General features: G+C 37.3%; 1 protein-coding gene across 3 annotated transcripts in view; it reads right to left on the bottom strand.

The window, feature by feature from the left end:
* Mpp7 (MAGUK p55 scaffold protein 7) overlaps positions 1 to 25,819 on the bottom strand; it is a 218,188-nt gene that overhangs the window by 57,503 nt on the left and 134,866 nt on the right. For all 3 annotated transcript variants that reach the window (XM_069998202.1, XM_069998203.1, XM_069998204.1), the window contains 8 exons: positions 24,853 to 24,930; positions 21,960 to 22,040; positions 11,686 to 11,817; positions 10,960 to 11,041; positions 9,849 to 9,934; positions 5,583 to 5,657; positions 5,018 to 5,214; positions 4,246 to 4,310 (listed from right to left, as the gene is read on the bottom strand). In XM_069998202.1, coding sequence (XP_069854303.1) covers positions 4,246 to 4,310; positions 5,018 to 5,214; positions 5,583 to 5,657; positions 9,849 to 9,934; positions 10,960 to 11,041; positions 11,686 to 11,817; positions 21,960 to 22,040; positions 24,853 to 24,930 — 796 coding nt within the window. The remainder of the gene's footprint in view (positions 1 to 4,245; positions 4,311 to 5,017; positions 5,215 to 5,582; positions 5,658 to 9,848; positions 9,935 to 10,959; positions 11,042 to 11,685; positions 11,818 to 21,959; positions 22,041 to 24,852; positions 24,931 to 25,819) is intronic.

The raw sequence follows: 25,819 nt of genomic DNA, 5'->3' as shown, positions 1-25,819 counted from the left end.
GTTTTCTGGTAGTTAATTGGGAGATAAGAGTCTCACAGAGTTTCCTGCCCGGGCTGGCTTTGAACTGTGATCCTCAGATCTCAGCCTCCTGAGTAGTTAGGATTACAGGCATGAGCCACCAGCGCCCGGCCCATGACTTATTCTTAAATGCCTGACTTGCAACCTAAATGATTAATATGATGTACCACAAATGGACATTCTAATGGACATTCATCATCTGCAGTTAAATTTTATCCACACAATAGTAACAACTGGTTCAAACAAATTAAAAAATGTTGTTTTTGTGCTGTTATTTCTTATTTCTGCATTTTTATGTCTCTTATAACAGGAATTCTACAAGAGTTATTTTATTAAAGAAAATATCAAATTACTACTATTCAATTTGCTGGATTAGAACTGTTTGGGTATTTATACTTGGATAACTAAGAAAGGAAATAAAAATAGCACTGAAATATTCTGGGTTTTGTTGTTGTTGTGTTTTCAATTTTTTAAATATTTTTTATTGTGAAAATACCGTACAGAGGGGTTACAATTACATGAGCAAGGTAATGAGTACATTCCTTATCAAACATTGTTGCCTCCTCCTTTGTTTTCCCCTACCATCCCTTCCCATCCCATCTCTACCACTACACTCACCTCCCCCCTCCCGCCAAAGTTGTAAAGTTTGCTTTTCAACACAGCATCTTGTACATTTCTCTGTTGCAATGGGTCCACCTGTATCCCTATTTAAACAATTTGTTTTTTCCCTTCCCCTCCACAAATTATACCAACATTAAATACAGTGAAAGGTTATACCATGGGGGAGTGACATACAAAGCAACAAAAAAAAAAATCACTTTATAAATACGTTAGAAACAATAGCAAGAAAGAAAAAAAAAACACTTGTAAAATAAGGTATGTAAACAGTTTTTCTCCACTCTTTCTGAAGGCTCTTACAAGCTGGATTTAAATTACATTGTATCAGTGTGAGCCAGTGGCTCCTGCCAGTAATCCTAGCTACTCAGGGCTCTGAGATCTGAGGATCATGGTTCAAAGCCAGCCCTAGCTGAAATATCCGAGACTCTTATCTCCAATTAGCAGCAAAAAGCCAGAAGTAAAATTGAGGTTCAAGTGGCAGAGAGCCCATCTTAAGAGAAAAAGCTAAAGGAATCATGTCTAGACCCTAAGTTCAAGCCCCAGTACTGGCATAAAAAATTTTAAAAACCACCTATTAAAGTACATTAATGTTTATATAATTAAGAAGACTTTTTAACTCATATAATTGTATATATTTCAACAGAAAAAGAGCAAACAATATCTCCAATAAAGAAACTCATATATCTTTCTTAAAGGCAAGGTGATAGCATATGTTTTATATAAGCAAATGGACAACAAAAATGTTAGGGTACTTTAAATAATATTGACATAAGAAATGGAAGTTGCCAAGTTTCCATCAGGAAAAACTATTCCTATATGCTACTTGAGACTTAAGGTTTGCTTTCACCCATTTCCAGAACACTTAAGCTGACTCTTTTATGCAATAATCCAAAAGCTAGTCATATCAACCAAAATCTATCAGACATCTAGGTCTGTTCTTCTGTGTTACTCATACAAATCCATTATGTGAAAACCATATCAGATGGCAGAGGGAAGGAAAATACATTTCTATTACAATTTTTTTTGGTTGGATAAGCAATTGTTCCAAAATAGATGGGGGACAGAGAAAAGGAGAAGAATCCTCATATCATTTCCAAGATTTAAAAATACATTTAGCCAGTGCTGATGGTTCACACTTGTAATTCTGGCTACTCTGGAGGCTGAGATCTGAGGATCAAAGTTCAAAACCATCCCAGCCTGGAAGGCCCCTGAGAATCTTATAGCTAATTAAAGCTGGAAGTGGTGCTGTGACTCAAGTGATAGAGCACTGACCCTGAGCAAAAAAACCTCAGGAACAGCACACAGACCAAGAGTTTAAGCCCCATGACTGGTATACCTACACATAGAGAATATTTTCATTATAAAACTTTACGTTTTCATTTTTAGTAATGCTTAATTTTAAAAAGCCCATTATTTTGTTTGAGAAGCCTATTGTTTGGGCATGTGTTAGTTATGCCAAGCCTCTTGAAGGGAGTAGTAACAAAACATCAAAGATTAATATTGCAGTGAAGAGTTTACATATGGATGTTAAGACCAAAGCCTGAAGAGGATATGATTATCATAATGCCTGGTCTGATTTACCTTGGAGCCAGAATCAGAGCTCTTCTACAACTATAAACACATAGATGGCCAGACTAAAACTTGCCATTTCTTTCTGCCTTTATGATGATATTTACATAAACTCTATACTACAGTCATCTTCACAAACTTCGTCTCCTTGAAAACTCTAGTGATAATGACACACTTAAAAATCAAATAAAGGATAAAATCATAGTCATATAAGTAACCACACAGTGATACAAGGTGATTGGTTAGACCAGGTGCCAATGGCTTACATCTGTAATCCTAGCTATTCAAGAGGCTACAACCTGGAGGATCATTGCTTGAAGTCAGCCTGTTTGAAGTCAGAAAGGTTTGGGAGACTTCATCTCCAACTAATTAGCAAAAAGCTGGAACTGGAGACATGCTATAGAGTGCCAACCACAGGCACAAAAGTAAAGTAAAAGCATGAGGCAATTGTTAAAGATGCCATTATAGAGACCCTTTGCATTTGCTCATGCACACAAGTATGGACACACATGTGCACACATACATACAAACACACATCTAAATTCACACACATTGAAATCAAGTATAGTTGGGAAGAACTACTGAAAAGCAAATTTAAGTAAATTAAAATTCATAATTATATCGAATTATAAATCTCCAAAGTGTCATGATTCAAACAAAGTGAGTACAGATTTAGACTGGAGTGTCCTCATATTTCTAGTATTTTTCAGTAGCATGCTTTATTCCAAGGAATTGCATATATCAGAACTGCACAAACATCCCCAGGACCAGATCCCTCCAAAAGCAAGTCAGGGGTGTCTGAAAAGTTCCTTTCTGCTGGAGATGCCACCAACGGAAAAGTAGGCATACTTAGAAAAAAATGCAACATTAAACTTTAAGCATGCTGATGTCTTAGAATGCCACGTGCATTATGACAAGTGCTTTTTCCTTCTGCCCAGACTTAAGTAGCAAGAACAAGCAGGCTTTTGAATCAGTGTTGCACTTAAGTATTTGCTTGCTGTGAGATTTATACTTGGCTGTACTTTGGCTCTCTCACTATGAGATTCCTGGGCTATAAGCTTCTACAAACTGACAGAAATTACAGGAGATGTGAAGAACACAATACTAAAAACAGATGTTGATGTAAAATTCCAGGGCCATTTATTTGTTCATTTTGCTTTTTAATGTATGGTCTTGATGCTTCAAATAAAACAATTTTTAAAAATTCACAAAACACCCCAAACCAGGAAACATTTAGGAGTGTTGAAACAAAAATTTATGAGATAGAGGCAGGAGAGAGCAAGGAGTAAGAAGCTGAGAGAAGGGTTAGCTGAAAGAAAAAAAAAATCCTCCTCAACCCACACTGCTTTTCAGGAGTTCTACATTGTCCTTTTTCTTACCCTCATTAACATTTAATTTAGGTTGGTGAAAACTCCAAACAAACAAGATAAAGGCCAGTTACTATGATTGATGGATATGAAAAGAATTAAGTAGGCCAGGCACCAATGACATTGCCTGTAATCCTACTAAAGAGGCCAAGATCTGAGGCTGTGCATTCAAAAACAGTCCAGATAGCGTATGTGTGCACATGCATGCACATGTGCAGGCGTGCGCGCGCGCGCGCGCACACACACACACACACACACACACACAGAGCTGTTCTTAAGTACAAATGTTTTTGCACCCAAGAAAGTAGTAGGTATTTTTTCCTCAAATCTTTCCCAAGAAATACTTTACCCAAAGCTCTTGGCTTTAGACAAAGGAAAGAGGTATATTCTAGGTTAAACTTATTAAGTTTCTAAATTTAGAAATTAGTGAGAGTTGTGGTTACTACTTTTTTCCCCTAAAGAATGGACTATGATTATAAACAAATCTTTTCTTTCAAAGATGCACAGCAATATTCCTATTGTGAGTATCTTCTGAGTTTGCTTCCAGAGAAAAAATAATGCTCTTAAAATTTACTGCAAGATATTAGGATTCCTTCTTCCATGAACACCTGCTTTAACAGTCAAAATCAAACAGCAGGATTTGGTTATCCTACATTCTTATTAGCAAACTTACATGATTTCCTGTTGGAAGCTTTCAAGGGCTGAACTGGTATTTCTGGTCGTCTCAGAGCCAATCTCCTGGAGAAAGGAAAGGTCAACGTGTCTATCAATGTTCAGTACACGTTCAAGGTTAAGGTAACATCAAAATATTAAAAATCTTAAGGAAAAAAGTCTTGAAAAGGGAAAAAATAGTATTTAAATGAAGAAACAATTCTTCCAACTTAGGATTTTTTTCTTTTAATGCCAGTACTTGGCTTCAATTCGGGGTCTGTGTGATGTTTTTTAGCTTTTTTCCTCTTAAGGCAGGCACTCTACCACTTGAGCCACAGCTCTACTTTTGGCTTTTGGTGGTTAATTAGAGAAAGTAGAATCATGCTGCGTGGGCTAGCTTCAAACTGCAATCCTCCTATCTCAGCCTTTTGAGTAGCCAAGATTACAGGCATGAGCTATCAGGGTCTGGCTCCAACTTACAAATTTTTGTATATTTCTCTTCCTACTAAAATGACTTATTTTTTTCCTACCTTTCACCTCAACATGAATTCTGATATTAATATGCCATTTTTTCCATTTGCTTCATAACAAAAACCTAAGATGACCTGGTAGTCACATTATTTTTTTTTTATCGTTCTTTATACTTTAGACAAAACAGAAATCCAAACCCAAGGGATGATGAATTCAAAAGCAGGGTTTTAGAGCTCATTTAATCACAGTCATTCTGGAACAATATTCTGCAGAGAACAAAAGGTCACTGGAAGAAAGACCACTGCTTCCAGCCAGTAGCTCACCTTTCCTGGAAGTGCTTTGAGGGGATCAGGCCGGCTCTGGGGTTGGCATCACCTTCATGCTTCGCCTGCCACCACGTTGCATCATCCTGGCTCATGATCTGAAGAATATCTCCCTTCTTGAAGGACAGTCCAGCCTCCTTACATGGGATTGCCTTGTCCTCATTAGGGTCATAGTCAAAAAGTGCTTTGATAAACATCTAGAAGGAGATTTTGTTGCAGAAAGAGCAACAGAAAGAAAAAAAAAAATGAATGGCCTACACGGGTACAACCAAGATTTAAGGAAAAAAAAAACATTATTTCCCCTCACCTACAAAAAGTATCTTTTTTGGGGGGGGTGGGAAAAGGGGTCCGGTCGTAGGGACTAAACTCTGGGCCTGGGTGCTGTCCCTCAGCTCTTCAGCTCAAGGCTAGCACTCTACCACTTGAGCCACAGCGCCACTTCCGGCTTTTTTTCTTATGTGGTGCTGAGGAATCGAATCCAGGGCCTCGAGCATGCAAGGCAAGTGCTCTACCACTGAGCCACCTTCCCAGCACTACAAAAAATATCTTTTAAGCAGTGACTAACCTTGCCTTCTTTAGATGGTGTCTCTTCTTTGATGCTGGGTATTATTTTAAATGTAATGGCTCCCTGAGACTGAGCCTGGTAGCAGAGAAAATAGAGAATCATTTTTAAAAAGTAGAATCAAAAATAATAAGATAAAAGAAGGAGAAAGTTAAACACATCTAAGAATTTACAAGCCTGGAATTATTATGGTTAGACCAAACCATAAAACTCCTTTTGTAGATGTTCCAGTAATGTCACAGGGTCTCAAGTTTGTCAAGTTAAAAACTATTAGCCACTATGTTCACTTTTTTACTTCCTGTTTATTTTACCATACAAATGAATATGATTATATCCACGTCAAGTTAACTCAAAACAAAAGTACAAAATACAAATAGTGCCTTAAACAAACATAATGTCAAAATGACTAAGATAAGGTCCAAAAATCAGGCTATTACATTTCATAATCAGCATCAATGGTTTTAGAGATAAAAATCCTTTATTGTCAGTATTATAGCTATAAAGATAAGATTCATTTAGTGCTAATGTCCATCAGGAAAAAAATAGTAAAAACACTTTTATGTATTATATTCTGGTTGATGAGTATAAACATATTAGACTCTAAAGATAAAGACTGAATGTAAATTCTAATGGCAATATTGTTATTACAAAATGAAAATATCATTATTGCTTATATCATAAGTCTAATTCAGAAATCTTAAGAATTCATCTAATACTAAACTCCACAGATAGATAAAGCAAAATCTCCTCTATAATTAACTCTAGTTGTATAGGTGTTTCTCAAGTGGAAGTTAAACCCTTTACAACCATGTCATTAAGGGTTCAATGAAAGTTAACAATGATGAGTATATTATTATTAAGTCATATAGTCACCTATATAATCATATAGTCATCTACACAGTGGTCCCTCACCTTTGGCAAAATAGCAGTGTTATAAAGTGTCCCTTGCTACATCGCAGTTCACTTATTGCTACTTTACGGGGGTCTTTGGAACTTCACATCATGATAGGTGAAGGATCAATATTTACTTTTCTTTTCTCTTCAAAAAACTCGCAATACAAGGGCTGAGAAGGTGGCTCAGTGGTAGTGTGCTGGCCTTGCATGCATGAGGCCCTGGGTTTGATTCCTCAGCACCACATAAACAGAAAAAGCCAGAAGTGGCGCTGTGGCTCAAGTGGTAGAGCGCTAGCCTCGAACTGAAGAACTGAGGGACAGCACCTAGGCCCAGAGTTCAAGACACACAACTGACTAAAAACAAAAACAAAAAAATTTGCAATATAGTAAAGCCACATATATATAGCGAGGGACTATACAGTCACCTATTGTGACTGCCTGCCAGTAAGTTATCAGTGGGATGAATGGTCAATCCAACCTTCTCAATGGTTTCCAAACCTCTACAAAATATTTTGCTTAAATGTATTTGCTAAGTTATTTCCATAGGGTCAATTTTCAATAATTGAATTACTTCATTAAAACATATGGACACTCACTGGGCACCAGTGGCTCACACCTAGCTACTGAGGAGGTTGAGATCTGTGGATTGTGGTTCAAAGCCAGAACAGATAGGAGAGTCCATATATTCTTATCTCCAATTAACTAGATGTGAAGTTGTGGCTCAGTGCTAGCCTTGAAAGAAAAAGCTCGGAAATAGCACCTAGGCCCTGAGTTCAAGCCCCAGGACAGTCCCCGAAAGAAAATATAAACATTCAAAATTTTGAGTTTCAAATGGCTGCTTAAAAAATCCATATTATTTTCTCCCATCACCAAAAATATACAACCACAGCTACTTTCCCACACTTTGGTCAAGTGTAGGCAGTAGGAAGCTTTTATTATAGTCTTAGCTTACAAGTTATTTTAATTGCTAGCATATACTGCTTGTACAAAAATGTTTCTTTGTGCAATTTCTGTATACATGTAATGTATTTTGCTCATCTTCACTCCTCTAGTACTTTCTTCTTTATCATCCACCACTTTCATCTTTTTTTGAACAATTTGAATGGCTTCTGGGCTAGTTTCATGCATGCATGTATGTACTTATTATATTTACTCCCTTCTTCAACTTTTCCCTTCTCCCTCCTGCAGATCCCCCCAAAACAGACTCTCATCTATGTGTATGTTTGTGTATATATACACACACACATGTATGTATTGACACACATGTATATACATATATATATTCCACATATGAGAAAAACATTCCATACTTGTTTTTTGAGTCTGGCTAATTTTACTTAACATAATAACTTCTAGTTCCATCTGTTTTCTCCCAAATGGCATAGTACTTTTTAAAAAAAATATAACCATCCAACTCTTACGCGATGCACTTAGATTTTTTAAAAAATCATTGAAAGTACATTAAACTAAAATGTTGACAGTTCTTTTTGTTTTTGTTTTGTTTTGTTTTGGGGGGGGGGTCATGCAGCTTGAACACAGGGCGCTGTCCCTCAGCTCTTCAGTTCAAGGCTAGCGCTCTACCACTTGAGCCACAGCACCACTTCTGGTTTTTTTCTGCTTATGTGGTGCTAAGGAATCAAACCCAGGGCCTCATGCATGCAAGGCAAGCACTCTACCACTGAGTCACCTTCCCATTGCCCTGAAACTAGCTGTTTTATAGCTCCAATTTTGCTTCTGTCAATAATAGTAGTGTCCTTAAGTAAACTGTTAGCATAGTTAGGAGTTATTAGTGGTATCTTTAAGATAAGGGTACTTCTTTGAGAAGTGTTCATTTGCTCACTTATTAACTGGATGGTTTGTTCTTAATTTTTTGAATTCTATTTATATTTTTGAGATTAATAGCCAGATGAATAGTTGGCAAAGATACTCTCCCATTCTGTAAGCTGTCTCTTCATATGGTAATTGTTTCCTTTGCTATACAGAGCTTTTTAATTTGATGAAATCCTATTTGTCAATTGTTGCTTTAATTTCTTGAGGGATTTGAAGCCCTTTTGTCAGAAACACATTGCCCATGTCTGTATTTGCTAGTGTTTTTCTACAGTAAAATCCGAGCTTCAGTCTTTCATCTATTTTGAGTTGATTTTTGTATATTATGAAAGCATTTTGTTTCAGACTTCTGCATGTAAATATCCAGTTTTCCTAATGCCATGTGTTGAAAATGCTGTTATTCTTCCACCATGTTTGTAGCACCTTTGTTCAAGATCAATGGCTATAGTTGCATAGGTTTATTTCTGGGTGTTCTATCATATTGGTCTATATATCTGTGTGTGCACAAGTGTCATGTTGGTTTTATTACAATGGCTCTACATTACAATTTGAAGTCAGGACCTATATCTCCAACAATGTTCTTTTTGTTCAAAATTAACTGGGCAATTTGGGAACTTCTGTGCTTCCAAATGAACTTTGGGATTCCTTTTCTATTTCTCTGAAGAATGCCACTGGAATTTTGATGGGAGATTACACTGACTTAGAAAACTTTTAAACTGGATGCTTGTTTCCTGCTTGTAATCCCAGCTAATCAGGAGGCTTAGATCTGAGGATCACAGTGAGAAGCCACTCTGGGCAAGAAAATCGGTGGGACACTATCTCTAATTAATCACCAAAAAGCTAAAGTGGAGCTGTGGCTCACATGGTAGAATGCTAGTCTTGAGCAAAAATGCTCAGGGACAAAGTCCAGACTCTGAGCTCAAGCCCTAGGACCAGCACCAAAAAAAGTTTTTACATCCCAGAATATTCATTCTTATTCAGGTGCTCTACCACTTGCACCATACCTCCAACCCAAGACATCCAATCCTTCAGATACCCATTTTCATTTTCAGATACTCAGATCCAATTTTCATTATAGGTTTACATTTTCAGACAAAAAAAGGACCCATTCTCCATGTCGTCCTTACAAACTAATGTTGACTGAATAAATACTACCCAGGTCTAGAACAACTTTATTTTAAGTCTCCTCAGATCTAAATTACTATGACTATTTTTATACTTAGAATTCCTAGCATGAAGTACAGAGAACAGGAGGAGGAGAGATGATACATCACCAAAAGCACTGCAGGTACAATCTATTAATACCTAAATTCTTTATCTGTATCACTTCCTTTAATCCTCAAAATGAATCTGGGAGACATTTAATTCTTATTTTATTCTGTAAACAAAACCCTGGGGTACAAATCGGGACTAAGAACTGAGTGATGGGAGGTGGGATTTAAAGACTAGACTGCAAATCCTATACATTTCATGACCAATTTGAAGAACCAGAAATACTATGATCTAATTTTATTTTCACTGCAGGTGTAAAATTAATTTACATCTTACCAAGATCTGTATTATTTCCTCAGGTCTCTTATCCTCCACTGGTATCCCATTCACCTCCCTAAGCTCATCACCAACACGAATAAGACCTGAAAAATACAAATTCACGCTGTATATCACCTTTATAAAAAAGTTTTAAAAATACAAATTCAGGAAATCTGCATGCTACATACAAAAGAAACTGTAATTTGTGATTGTTTCCACAATCAAAGCATCATTAGTTTCCTTAATAGATTAAGGATGAAAAAAGCGACTTTCAGACTTCTTGGGCATTGGAATCTGCACCTGTGGCAGTGAATCAAGAACGGCTGGCAAGGGCTGGGAAGGTGGCCCAGTGGTAGAGTGCTTGCCTTACATGCATGAGGCCCTGGGTTCGATTCCTCAGCAACACATAAGCAAAAAGCCGGAAGTGGCGCTGTGGCTCAAGTGGTAGAGCGTTAGCCTTGAGCTGAAGAGCTGAGGCCCAGAGTTCAGGCCTCACAACCGGACCCAAAAAAAAAAAAAAAAAGAACGGCTGGCAAAACGCAGTACCAATATCTTTACCTAGAAATGCCCATTATTGATACTTTATAAAATAAATAGTAAATCTGCTTTTAAGGCTGTATGATTTTACCAGTATTTTTTAAATCAGAAACATTGAAACAGCTAGGTAGTAGTAGCTTATGTAATCCTATCTACCCAGGAAGCTGAGATTTAAGGATTGAAGAAAGCCTGGACCAAAGAGTCTGTGAGACTCTTTATCTCCAATTAGTCAGAAAAAAAAAAAAAAAAGCTGAAAGTAGAGTTGTAGCTCAAGTGAAAGAATGCCAGCCTTGACCAAAAAAAGTCAAATGAGAGCACAAGCCCCTGAGTTAATATTGGCACCACACACACACACAAAAAAAAGAATGAAAGAAAAAAAGAAACATTGAAATAGATCTTACTACAGCTTCACAAGCTTGTGTACAAAATGACAACACATAAAAGTTAGTCATTGATTTACACAGGTTCCTGAATTCTGACAGAAAAAATGTCATACTATTTGTTCCACTGTATTAGAACAGAAGGTTGTTATCCTTCAAATTATGTACTGGACCTGCTGCTTTCCAAACAATATGACTTGTCTATCACTTACCACTCCTGTCTGCAGCCCCTCCTCTCATGATTCGAGCCACAATGATTGCCCCAGTCTCCTCATCCTTTTTAATGGTAGCTCCCTTCCAAACAAAATAAAACAAAACAATCACAAAAGCATTCCTGAGTAGATTTGTCCACTGCACTGTAGGAAATAAGGACATTCATCTAGAGAAAATAAAAACAACTTTTAAAAAATTAATGAAATGAGCCAGGCGCAGGTGGCTCACACCTGTAATCCAACGCAGGAGACTGAGATCTGAGGATCCAGGTTCAAAGCCAGCTTGGGCAGGAAAGTCCATGAGACTCTTATCTCCAATAAACCACTAGAAAACCAGAATTGGCCCTGTGGCTCAAGTGGTAGAGCACTCGCCTTGAGCTGAAGAGCGCAGGGACAGCGCCCAAGCCCAGAGTTCAAGTCCCATGACCGACAAAAAAAAAAAAAAAATTAATGAAATGAGATAGAAAGAGTAAAAACATGGAAACAGCTGGATGCTGATAGCTTATGCCTGTAATATTTTCAAAATCGCTGCCATTAATAACAGAATGCCTGTTATTTTATTTGGCTTCATATTAATTTCAAATTGTGTCCTCTACATACAAATATAAAATATGAAGACACAGAGGAAGTAAGTGTAAAAAGAGGAACAGGTGATATGAGGCTGTCCAATATGGATGCATCATGATATTTACTCATATGTACACATAAGACGCAGATCAATCTCACCAGTGGTTCTCTGTTTTTAACCAGACGGATTATTTTCACAGAGTCCTCCTCCTCATCAATATCATCAGGCATAGGGGGCAATATAGGATCATAATTCTTTTGAGCCACTGTATCGTGAACAGAGAGCAAAGCCTATAAAATGCAAAAGTTGATAAAAAAATTAATAAAATACAAAACCCCAAATATATCAAAGTATAAATAAAATCAAAATCCTATGATCGCAAGTTAATATACTAATGGTAATAAGACACTACTTGGAAAAGGACCTCTTACACACAGTTGGGGAGTGACACAAGTGCAAAGGAAGACAGCCCCACTTAGCTGCACCTCCCTCTCCAAAGGCACTGACCCACAGAATCCACACCCCAGCCCCTCTGTGTATTTCCTGCTTTATGCAATAAAGTAGGATGAGGTGAGCAGTTGGAAGAGAAAGGGTATACAGCTATCAACATGCTGGGAATGAGCCAATGGGAGCTTGAGAAGATTGATATATTTGATTTTTTTATACTCAAAAATACTTTTTTTACCTGGGCATTAATGGCTCATGCTTGATATCCCAGCTACTCAGGAGGCTGAGATCTGAGGATTGCAGTTCAAAGCCAGCCCGGGCAGAAAAGTCTATAAGATTCTTACCTCCAATTAACCACCAAAAAGCCAGAAGTTAAGCTGTGGCTCAGTGGTAGAGAGCTAGCACTGAGCAAGGAAAACCCAGGGATAGCACCCAGTCCCAAGTTCAAGTCTGAGGACAGGGACAAAATTTCCTTCTTTAGTATTTTTTTCCCATCAGCAGAAAATAAAACTGATCAATACTATTGACTCTTTGTATTCTCATTTTAATTTTTCACGTGATTGTGTATACAAAAGTAGCATTTTGACATGATTGTGGAGGTAAAACATGAAACATTGATATAATGTCATTATAGATGATAGAGAACCTAGAACCTGGCATATCACTATTTAGGCAAATTAGTTTTGGATCTTCTGCTTTCTCATTCCCTAACTAGCATCATCACCATGACCCACAGGTTATTAAAGCCTGGAGCCCAGAAAACATCCCTGAGATGTCCCCTCTCCTCTCAAGTGCTTCCCCAACATCAAATACATAGTCTACTACCCTAACTTTCAAAATGTATCTAAAAATTTGTCTCCACTTTTCTAGGCTAATCAGACTGGAAAACCATGCTACATGTTTTCTTGATAAAGTTTTATTGGAACACATTCATACTTACTCATCTGTGTATTGTTGCTGCCATGCTACAATGCCAAGCTTAATGGTATACACACACACACACACAAACACACACACACAAAGACTTTTTTTTTTTTCAGTACTAGGGTCCGAAATACAGAGCTTTCTACTAGCTAGGCTTGAGCCATGATGCTAGCCATGGTTTTGGGGGGGTGGGGGTGGGGGGTGTTGGTCCTGGCATCAGAGCACAAATGCTGCCCTTCAGAGTCTTTGCTTAAGGCTAGTAACTCTGCCACTTGAGCCACAACTCCAATTTATTGGAGGTAAGAGTCTGACAAGCTTTCTTGACCCGACTGGCTTTGAACCATGAACCTCAGATCTCAGCCTCCTGAATACTGCACAAATACCCTGGACTATGATAATCATATTTATACATCCCTCTATATGTGATAAAGTGTCCAGTATTGGTTAAGATAGAGTCTTGGAAGCCACCAGTGCCTGACTTCAAATTCATCATTGTAATGGCTTTACTTTACAAATACTGCTGGCCAGTAACATTTTTATTTGGGACAAGAAAGTCACTTTTACATTCCATGTTCCTATTTTAACTGTGGTAATTTTTATTCTTCAATATACAGATTTTTCTTCCAAAAGGCAATACTTAAATAAAATTGTGTTTCCATATGCCTTAACCAACCATCACAACTGATGGGTTTACCTGTAGTTCTAAAGAATCTGCAGGAAATTGAACACTGGGCCTTGTAACTCATCGGGCTCACAGACACTCACTGTCTAGGACCCCCTGGAGTCAACACTACCTTCTAAGCATCTGTCGGGTCCACAGAATTAAGTGTCCAGTTCGTAAGGATGAATAACATTGATATATCCCTCCAGAAGGAAGCTTAACTTTTCCCTTTCAGAAGCTTTAATGAAGACTCATTCATCCTGCATGGTTAGACTGTGAGTAATTTCTAGTCAGTGACTGTTTTGGAAAGCTGAAAAATTACAAAAAATACTTTTATTTTGTTGCCTTAAAAAAAATCTAGGAGTGAGGTAAAGTAGGAGAAAAATGAGGGAAGGGGTAACAAGTTTGACAAGGAATGTACTCGTTACCTTACTTATATAACTGTAACCCCTCTGTATATCACCTTGACAATAAGGAAAAAAAAGGATTAAAAGGCCAAACAGTGCTTAAAAACAAAATCTAAGTGAAAGAAGGGGTAACTTTGCCCCCAAAATGAAATATACTATTACCTGACTTATGAAATGGTAACTATCTGTACAACATCTTACTAATAACAATAAAATTATATTTTAAAAAAATCTAGCTGGTGCCAATGGCTCACAACTGTAATCCTTGCTACTCAGAAGGCTCAGACCTGAGGATCAAGGTTTAAAACCAGCCTAGGAAAATAAATCTGACATTCTTATCATCAATTAACCAACAAAAATCTGGAAGTGGAGGTATGGCTTAAGTGGTAGCATACCAGCCTTGAGCAAAAAAGTCAAGCGAGAATGTGATGCTCAACATTCAACCCCAAGTACTAGCACACACATACACATACACACACAATTTTAAAAAGTACTGCCAGGCACCAGTGGCTCACACCTATAATCCTAACTACTTAGGAGGCTGAGATCTGAAGATAGTAGTTAGAAGCCAGCCTGAGCAGGAAAGCCCATGAGACTCTTATTTCCAATGAACTTCCAACAAATAATAGTAGTAAGATAAAAGTGGAGCTGTGGCTCAAGTGGTAGAGCCCTAGCTTTGACTGGGGGGGGAGAGGGGGAGGAGGAGAGGATATCTCAGGAGACAGCATCCAGGCCCGCCCAGGCCCTGAGTTCATGCCCCAGGAATCTCAATCTCTCTCTCTCTCTCTCTCTCTCTCTCTCTCTCTCTCTCTCTCTCTCTCTCTCTCTCTCTCTCTCTCTCTCTCTCTCTCTCACACACACACACACACACACACACACACACACACATACACACACACACTATCCACCAGTTTCCCTAACCTAAATTATGACACCATGTTTCAGGGATGGTGACACTTTACTGGCTTATCAAATAAGCCTCTGGATGATAACACACAGGTTAATTTGTCTTTACTACAGTAATTTGAGACTGAAGAGTGGTCCTTATTTCTAGGTGACTGAGTCCCGTCTCCCCCACCCCCCCCCGCCTCCAACATCACTGCTCTAGTCCTTGCATTGCATAGCAGGCTCCTGGAGGAGCCACCTCAGCCCTACCTTTCTCATATTTCTTCTTTCTTTTGTTCTTCACTGCTCTTCTAGACTTCAAAATCTTAATAGCAATATTGAATTTTATAGATATTGCTGACTAGGCAGCATAGTTTTTATTTGGTAGCTGATCAATTCATGTTTCTTTGGAAATCTTCGATAGTTCTCAAGTAAGGCTATTATTACATAATGACAAGTTGTCCACATCATTAGAGACTTAAGGTCAGTAAGACAAAGGTGTCAGCACTCTTCAGAAGCAATAGATGGCTAATAAGAGAAATGAAGGATCACATGTTTATACTATTAAAAATTATAGAACATGAAGGGAACATTTTAAGGCCATATGAATGTACTGAAGTATCTCACAGGAAGAGATTTAAGACTAATAATGAAACACAAATTCTGAACTTTTAATAATTTCCATTGACTTCAATTTACTGGGAACCCTATATTGCAAGCATGATGATGTCTACTAGAGACAAAGGTTCATCCATCAGGGAAGTGGCACTGTAGCTCAAGTGGTAGAGCTCTCGCCTTGAGCTGAAGAGCTGAAGGACAGCGCCCAGGCCCAGAGTTTCAAGCCCCACAACTGACAAAAAAAAAAAAAGAAATGAAAAGAATTTGGGCTGGGAAGGTAGCTCAGTGGTAGAGCGCTTGCCTTGCATGCCTGAGGCCCTGGGTTCGATTCCTCAGCACCACATAAGCAAAAAGAAAAAAGCCGGAAGTGGCGCTGTGGCTCAAGTGGTAGAGCGCTAGCCTTGAGCTGAAGAGCTGAGGGACAGCGCCCAGGCCCAGAGTTCAGGCCCCACAACTGGACCCAAAATAAATAAATTAATTAATTTAAAAAAAAAAAAAAGGTTCATCCATCAGTAAGAAAGGCCAAGTAGCATTCTTTGTTGATTACACAACACACACACAGAGGCACAAACACACACATACATACATACACATGCTGATTACAGGTCTGCTTTAGTTTTTGGATGCAAGGCTTTTTGGTTCTTCTTTCACTATTTCAAGCATTTATCTTATTATAACAGGATACAGTAAGGAGAGATGGAGGAAAAGATGTAGAGACACTTTTGGCTCCCCAGGTAGGAGATAGAGATTAAGGCTTGAAATAGTGGTCCTTATCTGTAGCCTTTAGACTTCCTGAGATGAAACAGGGGAAAGCTGTGGAATTTTAATTTCCATAGCAGTGAAAATAGTATTAGCAAGTACTAAGGTTTCATCCCAGAGATAACCCAGGAGAGTTCTTGACAAAAAAGCCTGTTCCATACTAAATACTTAATGCTATAATTAATTGTAGTGTTTATCATTTCTGCCCTATTCACAGTGATACCTTTGCAATTACATTTAATTACATTTAATTGCAAATCTGTACACAACTATTTTTTGTCATGTCTTAAAAGTGAGAAAATATTAATTGAGCTGAAGGTGACTCCACAATAAAGTGCCGAGTTCAAGCTCTAGTTTTGGCATCAATCAATAAAATAAAATCCGCAAAACTCAGCAAATTAAGTCAGACTGGGAAAGGATCAAAATTCACTATAGATATTGAGAAGTTAATGTCAGTGCCAACAGGACATAAGTGTATTTACTCTTAGGCTTTTATCATTCAACAAGTATAAAATCTATATGCAAAGTACTCAACTGAAAAATCAAATAGGAAAAAATAAAAATAATGTGAAGGAAGATATAGACAAAAATAAATAAATATAAAAACAGAATTGATAAGTAAGATAAAGATATAGCTATTTTATTTTTAGGAACTGGGTAAATAGTCAAGATTCATTATGTACCACAAGCAAATAAAGAGAGATAATGTATACATTAGCAGTATGGAGAAATAAGACTGAATTGTAGATAGCAATCAAGTAAGAGGAAAAAATGCCTAACACTATTCCAATATATCTGCAAGTAATGTTACATTTTCCAGAAAAATTCATTTTAAAAATCCAGAAAGAAAGGTTAGAAATCAGCTAAAATCCTTCACTTCACACAAACCTGCTAAATCCCCCCATCCCGAGATGGACCTAGAACCAGATGGCTACGTATTAGATTTTTATGTTATTTATACTATTCCAACACACAGAAAAACATAAAAACATTCCCAATTCCATTTCACTTATGAAACAGGGTTTTGTTATGCTACTGAGCTGACCCCAGATTCTTGAGCTCACAATATCTTCCTGCCTCAGGACAAATTAAACAGATAATATGTTGATCCAGGGAGCAGTCTGCAACATATCAAAATGTTAAAAACAAAAATGACAAAGTAGTGCATTCTATGATCCTGTTTATATGGGAAAATGCACATTTAATAATGATCTATAATGTACTGCAGACAATTCATATACCCTCTAGGTACATGAATGCACAGTTAATGGAAGAAACTGAGTTTTTAGGATATTAAGAACCTTACCCTAACTAAAAACCAATGCAGGTACTGTTTCCCACTTTCTCGTTGTTTGAATTAGAAACATGTTATCTATTCACTTCTGTAAACGTAAGTTTGTCCAAGATAAAATTAAAATGCAAATAATAAACTATGTGCCTTACTAAGGACAAGTATTATAAATTATTTTCATTTAGTGTTTTTTTTCCTTTGGTGTCAGTACTGAGGCTTGAGCATTGTCCCTAAACTTTTTTTGCTCAAGGCTGGTACTATACCACTTGAACCACAGTTCCACTTCCAACTTTTTGATGGTTAATTGAAAATAAGTGTCTCACAGACTTTGTTTCTCAGACTAACAGAAAACATGATCCTCAGATCTTAGCTTCCTGAGTAGCTAGGATTACAGGCATGGGCACTGGTGGCTCACTTTTATGGGTGTCTGTGCTCATCTATGCTTGCAAGTACTTCTCTATCTCATGATCATATAACTATTTTCTACATAATATATATGTGTGGATATGTCTATATGTCTATATATGCACACAAACACATATATATGCATATATATATATATATATATATATATACATATTCTTTTTTTTTTTTTTTTGGTCGATCGTGGGGCCTGAACTCTGGGCCTGGGCACTGTCCCTCAGCTCTTCAGCTCAAGGCTAGCGCTCTACCACTTGAGCCATAGCACCATTTCTGGCCTTTTCTATTTATGTGGTGCTGAGGAATCGAACCCAGGGCCTCATGTATGCAAGCCAAGCACTCTACCACTGAGCCACCTTCCCATCCCCATACACATATTCTTTTTAGTTTTTGCTATGCTAGGTCAAACCCTGGGACTCATACATACTAGGCAAGTATACTTCCTCTGACTTACACATCCAACCCTGCTAATATTTTTCTTTTTGGTTGGTGGGGCCTGAACTCTGTACTTGGGTGCTGTCCCTCAGCCCTTCAGCTTAAGGCTAGCACTCTACCACTTGAGCCACAGCGCCATTTCTGGCTTTTTCTGTTTATATGGTGCTGAGCAATCGAACCCAGGGCCTCATGCATGCAAGGCAAGCACTCTACTACTAAGCCACCTTCTTAGCCCACCCCCCCTTTTTTCCTGCTAATATTTTAGTTCAATTTTTTACACTTCAATAGTTCATATATTTGAAATTCATTCCTGTTTTTATTTTTCTTATTTTTCCCCCAAATAGTAGCCCATTATCCTAGCACTGTGTGTTCAAGTTATACCTCACAATGATCCATGTCTCCCTCTCTTTAACAAGGCCACAATCACGTTTCACTTGAATTATTTCCACAAAATCCAAACTGGCATTCCTCCAGTCACATTCCTCCCATCCTCTACTAGGCTCCACCAGGGGGGAAAACTGCTCCGTATTCCATTTAGAGGTAACTGTATCACTTCCATAATTAAATTATTTCAATGGCTTTCCATTACACTTAGGATGAAATCCACAACTAGGGTGACCAATATAATTTATCATCAACCTAAGACAACCACTGAAAGAGAAATAATGCTGGAAAAGCTCTGCTCAAAATTCTGGTGACCATGACCTACTTCAAACTCTTGCTTCCTCTTCTTTCGCAGGCAACTAGTGGCAATGAACTTATTCTGCCTCTTCAAATTTTATTCCTTTAAAGTCTCTGTGACACTTCACCTGCTAGTCACACTGCCTAAAAACATATTCTTCATCTCCCACTCCTACCCACTCCCCTCCCTTGGTTACCTCAAATTCAACCTTCAGATCTAAACTCAATGCCTATATAGCTTTACAAATATGGATTTAGCATTCCTCTTATGTGTTCTACACTTGCCAGCAATTCTTCTACCACCTTCAGAAATCTTAATTAAATCTAATTAATTAAATCTAAGTCAATTAATCTAATAATCATCTATAAGTTTATATACAATAGATAGTCAATATATTCTTATTCAATAAGAATGAATTAAGATATCAAGTGACAAATTAGTAAAATCATAAAACATTTTAAAAACAAACAGCATATTTGCAGAATACATGCATTATCTTCACACAGCCACTGTGTATTTGGTTGGATATATCTGAGTGAGTGTGTTTGATAAGAAACCTCTAATATTATTTTGGAGGTATATCTTGGGTTCTATTTCATTATAGTGAATTAAATATTCAAAACAGAATAGCAGAAAGAAAGGCACATGTCTATGTGCATCTGATCATATACAATAATATTTACTGAAATGATCTCTAGGAAATAAAAATGAGGTTTTTATCTTTTCTGCTATTTTTGTTTTCTTTTGTTTTTGTTCTATTTGTTTATTTATATGTCTTTGGGGGACAGTAAGGGGAGGCACAGAAATGGAGGGACAAAGGATAAACAAATGCAGCAGTGGTACCTCATTGGATACTATGTTTAAAATGAACAACTTGTGGATGGGGAAGGGAGGGAAAAATGGGAGAGAGCAAGAGGTGACACTGTCCAAAAATGAACTCTTGAATACTTGCTTAGCAAGAATAGGCCCTAAGTTTAAAACCCTGTATCACAAAACAAAATAATAAAAAAGTAGAAGAAAGATACTTTCCTCCCAAGACTGGATAACTAAACATTGCCACTGTCTCCTGACAATGTTTCATGCAAACTCCTCACCCATTCTTTACTCATCTTGCTACATAAATGTGAAGAATAAAAGATTCATCTAAAATATTTACCATATAATGGACATGACCTATTTTATTACTTTAAGATTTCATGCCATGGATGTTCATAATACCCTTTAAGTTCCAGAGGAAATGGAATGCCAGTTTCCTATAGTATGATTTACTATTAGCTATTCTACCTCACTGTTAAACGGGACATTAAAATGATCTATTTTGTCTTGTGTTCTAGTCTAAAACATTCCACTTCAATTTCTTGTGCTTTTGAACCACAACAATAATCTCAGATGAACCTAAAAAGCTTCTCACAGTCCACTGCACTCTGTCTGGTTGATAGGAACTTCTTACACACAGTCTAAGACCAAATGAAGAGATGGCTCACGCCTGTAATCCTAGCTACTCAGGAGGCTGAGATCTGAGGATTGGGGTTCAAAGCCAGCCTGGGCAGGAAAGTCTGTGAAACTCTTATCTCCAATAAACCACCAGAAAACCTAAGTGGCACTGTAGCTCAAGTGGTATAGTGCTAGCCTTGAGCTGAAGAGCTGAGGGACAGCACTTAAGACCCAGAGTTCAAGCCCCACGACTGACCAAAAAAAAAAAAAAAAAGAAGAAGAAGAAGAAGAAATCTTCAGAGCACCCTCTGCCTAAAAATCTCCTTGGAGATCTCCTAGGAGCCTAGCTTTTTAATATCTTTTGTCTTCAATATCAAGAAACTTTCTGAGTCACAACAAATCAATTACCCTTAAATAATCACTTTGCATCCAGGCAGAAATTGCCATTCAACATTCTATATACGCTTGCCTGTAAATCATATGATAAAGGATCATATGAAAATACACAATACTGACGAAATACTGTTTTCTATACAACTGCCACACTGCCAGGTCCAAAATTGCTATAGGATTTTAATCATGAATCATCTTAGAACAAGAATAGGAGAATTGTGAAATCCCTTCTTCTAAACTAATTACATTTGAAAAACAAACAAGACACAAGCTTGGAAAGAAGTGGGAAGAGGAGAATGGGTCTTTCTACTAATAAGTTACAGGTCTTTTACACCAGAAAACTGCTCTGTTCTATACAGTAGAATGCCATTTTGAAATATAAATTGTAAGAGGGACAGACAACTGGGAGATGAGAGGGGGAAAAAGATAGACAATGTGAAACAGTGGAAACAGATACATTTATTTAGAAACTTGAATATCATTAATTGACCATGTGAAATAAACCTAAGCAACAACAAAAAAATAGTAGGTTGTCTATTCTGTACTTTTTGGTGGGGGGAGCGGGGAGGGATTGGTTGTGGGGCTTTAACTCAGGGCCTGGGTGCTGTCCCTGAGGTTTTCTGCTCAAGGCTAACTTTCTACCACTTAGAGCAACAGCTCCACTTCTAGTTTTCTGGTGGTTAATTGGAGACAATAGTCCCACAGACTTCCCTGCCTGGGCTGGCTTTGAACTGCAATCCTCAGATGTCAGCCTCCTGAATAGCTAGGATTCCAGGTGTGAGTCACCAGGGGCCCACATATTCTGTACTCTTAACTTCACTGAAAAGGACAATGACCTCAAAGCCACACTATATTTGCCCAATTCAAAATCTGAGCTCCCCAATTAAACTCCTGGGTAGTTTATTATAATTTTTTTACACTCTACTCTTTTTCCTTAATAGGATATAGGCTACTAGCATACTGCACACTAGTTGAAAGCACATTCACTTGAAAATTGATGCCTAGAACAATTCATCTGACAGCTCTGAAAGTGGCCCTTTTGGAAGGTATTTATTACAGGGGTAACATGTCCTCACCTTCACGTTGGGTTTTGACAGCAGTTTCAACAGCTCTCTGACCTCGCTGTTTAATGGCTTGTTCTGTAGCTCTTCGGCCAGCTGCAAGGGAGATTATATCGGCATAAGTAATGTTTAGCAAGAACACTGTGAGTGTGCTGGGTCACAAGTGAGAATCGATTTTGCTGGAGGTTGTTACTCGCCAGTGTTACAGGACAAGACAGTAGGAAAGAAAATTAATCAGTGTGTCTTCACAAACTCTCAAAAGACCAGATCCAAGCCCAGGTTCTTGGCTGGGCACAGCTGAAATAATCATGTCAGCCAGATCACATTCAGATTTACTGCCATGAGGGCAAATCACAGCACTTCATCTGTGGAACGGTCTTTTGCAGGCAGACAAAGGACCATTTGTAATAAAGGATTGGATCAAGCTTTGACAATGTACAAAGAGAAAGAGTTGGAGAGCTTCTCAATGAGGTGGTAAAATCCACAGGGTTTCCAAAACCCTACAGTAGCTGTGCTGTTTAACACTGGAGTAAAAAGAAATAGAATGGTCCTAATAAGAGTAAATGACCTGAAACTTTTATTATATTTACTTACACAGACTAAGAAGTCTTTTAAATATAAGCTAAGTTCATCATAAACTCATAACAGTTTAACAACTACTCTGGTTCCAAAAATGCTGACTCTATTTAATGATGAAGAATTCCCATTTGTTGATTCTATCTAAAGAAAAGATTGGAATTTTCAACCTGCCACATGTTCAACATCAGGAGACTTTAAATAGTCTCACCACAAAGAAATGATATATGTTTGATACAATGAACAAGCTAATTATCTTGACTTGATTATTTGTGTGTGTATGCATACACATGTGCATGCATGCACATATCAAAGTACCACTCCTATACCCCATAAATATACACAATCATCATCTTCAATAAAAGATAAAGATAAAACTTAAAAGGAGATCTTCCTACAAAGATTTCTGTTCAATTTGGGGCTATAGGAAAGATAATATAAATTTTATAGTAAGAAAAGCATGCCATGTATAATTCAGAATATATGGATTTATTTTTACTTCAGAACCCTTTGTAAAACATACCATGTAATGTCCACTTGCCTATATTGTTCCTACCAGGTTGAAAATGATAGTTCCTATCTCTAGAAAATGACTTTTCTCTAAAAGAAAGTAAAATCAGAGAAAATTGTTAGATTCATTAATTAATTACCAAAAAATCACTTTTACCTTAATAGAATGTTTAACTTACAAAGAGACATAAAGGGCTCTTCATATTCTTTAGTCACTTAATGCATAATACATTTTAACATCAAATGCATTGCTTGGGTGACATTTTATGGTTTATTGTAATTACATAGTATTTTTTTTTTTTTGAGGCTAAAACTCAAATGCCAAGGCCTCATACACGCTACCACAGAGTGATAGCCCCTGGCTGAGATTCTAAATTTTTAAAAAGAAATATTATATTATGACTGGGACTCAGTTACACTGGTTTTTACAAAAAACAAATGGTTCCCCTCAAAACCCTCAGCAATAACCATTTTCGTCTTTTTAAAATTATCTTTAGTTGTACAAAAGGGATTCAATTCAAGACATCAGTTTATAAGTACAATGCATCTTGATCAATATCAGCTCTTTCATCCACCATTCTCCATCTCTCCCAAGCCCACCCTATCCTCTCAACTTAACTGGTTCAATTTTTGTACATATATATAGATATATAGATATATGAATACAGTCATAATATTCAATATATATTGAATATTATATATATATTCATATATTATATGAATATTGAATATATAACCCTTTTTAAAGTAGGTTTAAACTGCAACTGAAGTTTACTCATGCAACTATATTTAGACCTTTATTTGCCTTCATTTCAAGAGTTTTGATTTCTGCAATGCAAAAGTAAGCTTCCTCACTAAATGTAGGCACTAAAACCTGTTTATGTCTGTAAATAAAAATGCAAGGGAAATGTCTGAACACTAAACAACGCACAACTTGTTCAAACATCACATACGCTTTATTTTCCAGCCAAGAAAATCAGCTACTAAAGACAGTTGTTCTCCTGTTATTTTATGACTCTGATATTTTACTAACCTGAATTACCATTTATTTGAAAAATAAAGATAATGATCATAAGTAAAAATTATAATAGAGAAAAAAATTAAAATCAACAAATAAGCTACAGGCCTAAGCTACCCCAACACCCTATAAGCACAGTTTGAGTGTAGCTGAGTGTTCCTACAGTTTATCCAGGTGTGCTCTCAACTCATCCGAGGCCGAAACTTAACAGTGGGAACTGCACGTTAGTCCCCTCTCCCAGGCTTAAAATAAAATTATAGCTACAGGAAATTAACTACTCCATCAATGCCAACTGCTTCTCAAACGTATTTTTTTGGTTAGAAAAGGTAATTTGGAAAAGTCTAATATCCATAAATCATCACTATGCTTCATAATCCATTTTTAAAACAATTCTGTCTTTTTATGTATTTCATAGGCTTCATTCCTATCCTAGTACCTGTCATTTTTTAGTACTGTCAGCAATATAACTATCTCATTTATCTTTATTTCTCCAAAACATTCCCTTTGTGTGAGATTTTCTCAGAATACCAATGCCTGACAGTCTCTCTCTCCTCATCGAGTTTGAAGTCTAAAAACTTCTGTGATATAGTTAATAAGGCATAGAGGGTAGCTACATGTACCATTTTAGAACAAGAAAGTGGATGGAAATCAACATAACATCATTAGCATAAGCTTGCAATGCCTGGGGCTTTTGGAAACAGTGCAACTTCTAGTTTTCTCTCCTGGGGCCACACTTCTCTGTGGGCACTGGGGTGGCTTCCACGGTGGCAGACACATCCAATGCCCTCAGCAAGGCACACTTACGTCATCGGCCAAAGCTGCTGCACTGTGGAGAATGGGCACAGGACTCTGTCTCTCATAGTAGTGCAATTTTTCATGAATCTGGAAGGAAATCAAAAGGATCTGAGTTTAAATGCAACAAGAACAGATAATTCGATAATTTTATCATTGTGAATCAAAACAGGCCCCTAGAACTTTCTAAAGTCATGTGTTTAAGTATCTTACAGATGGCACATATGCACCTATAATTGATTAATTACTATGATCCAGTGCATACAATGTGACTCAGATGGAAAAAAGCCTCCTCATGGAAACCACATTCCTCCTGAATAAACAAGTTAGAGTTCTGAAATCTGTAATTTCTAGAAATACATTGTGTCAACACTTCAAGTATCGCTTGTCCTTTGTATGTCTACACAACACAAATGACGAATAAGGCAGAAGTGAGAAGCCCGCAGCCACCAGGTGAGGGCCACCAAGGGGGCATCAGCTGGCACTCCGCACACCGGGCTTCCTCTTACTGATGATGGCTCATTCTTTCTGATGCCATTTTTCCCCAAAATTCAAATTTTGAAACGAAGCACTTCTCACAATACTTAAGTAAGATCACTTTCTCATGTTATAAAACAACCAATTACATTAATAAATAAAATAACAGGTCTTTCACTTCCTATCATCAGGACCCAAGAAACAGGAAAACAAGAACCTATGCAATGGAAGGCAATGTTTCTAAAAGTTTTAAGTCTAAAGAAGTGAAACAAGTTTTACAAATGCATAAGCTTAGATGTTTCAGTTTACTCTCTTTCAGCTCTTACATAGGAGTCCTTTACATTTATACTAAAAAAAAACACTTCAACTCATAGTTGAAGAAACCTGTCTCCCATTTTTTATATATTTTTTTCTAATTTTAAAAGGTATCAAATAAATACACTCTTTAATTATAGTTAAAGTTAAGCAAACTCTGTAAAAGTCTGAAGATGGATTTTATTTT

The sequence above is a fragment of the Dipodomys merriami genome, unplaced genomic scaffold, assembly GCF_024711535.1.
Source record: "Dipodomys merriami isolate MVZ:Mamm:240054 unplaced genomic scaffold, mDipMer1.0.p SCAF_51, whole genome shotgun sequence".
Taxonomy (NCBI): Eukaryota; Metazoa; Chordata; class Mammalia; order Rodentia; family Heteromyidae; genus Dipodomys; species Dipodomys merriami.
Note: the sequence above shows the minus strand (reverse complement) of the source record. Positions and strands in the feature narration are given on the sequence as shown.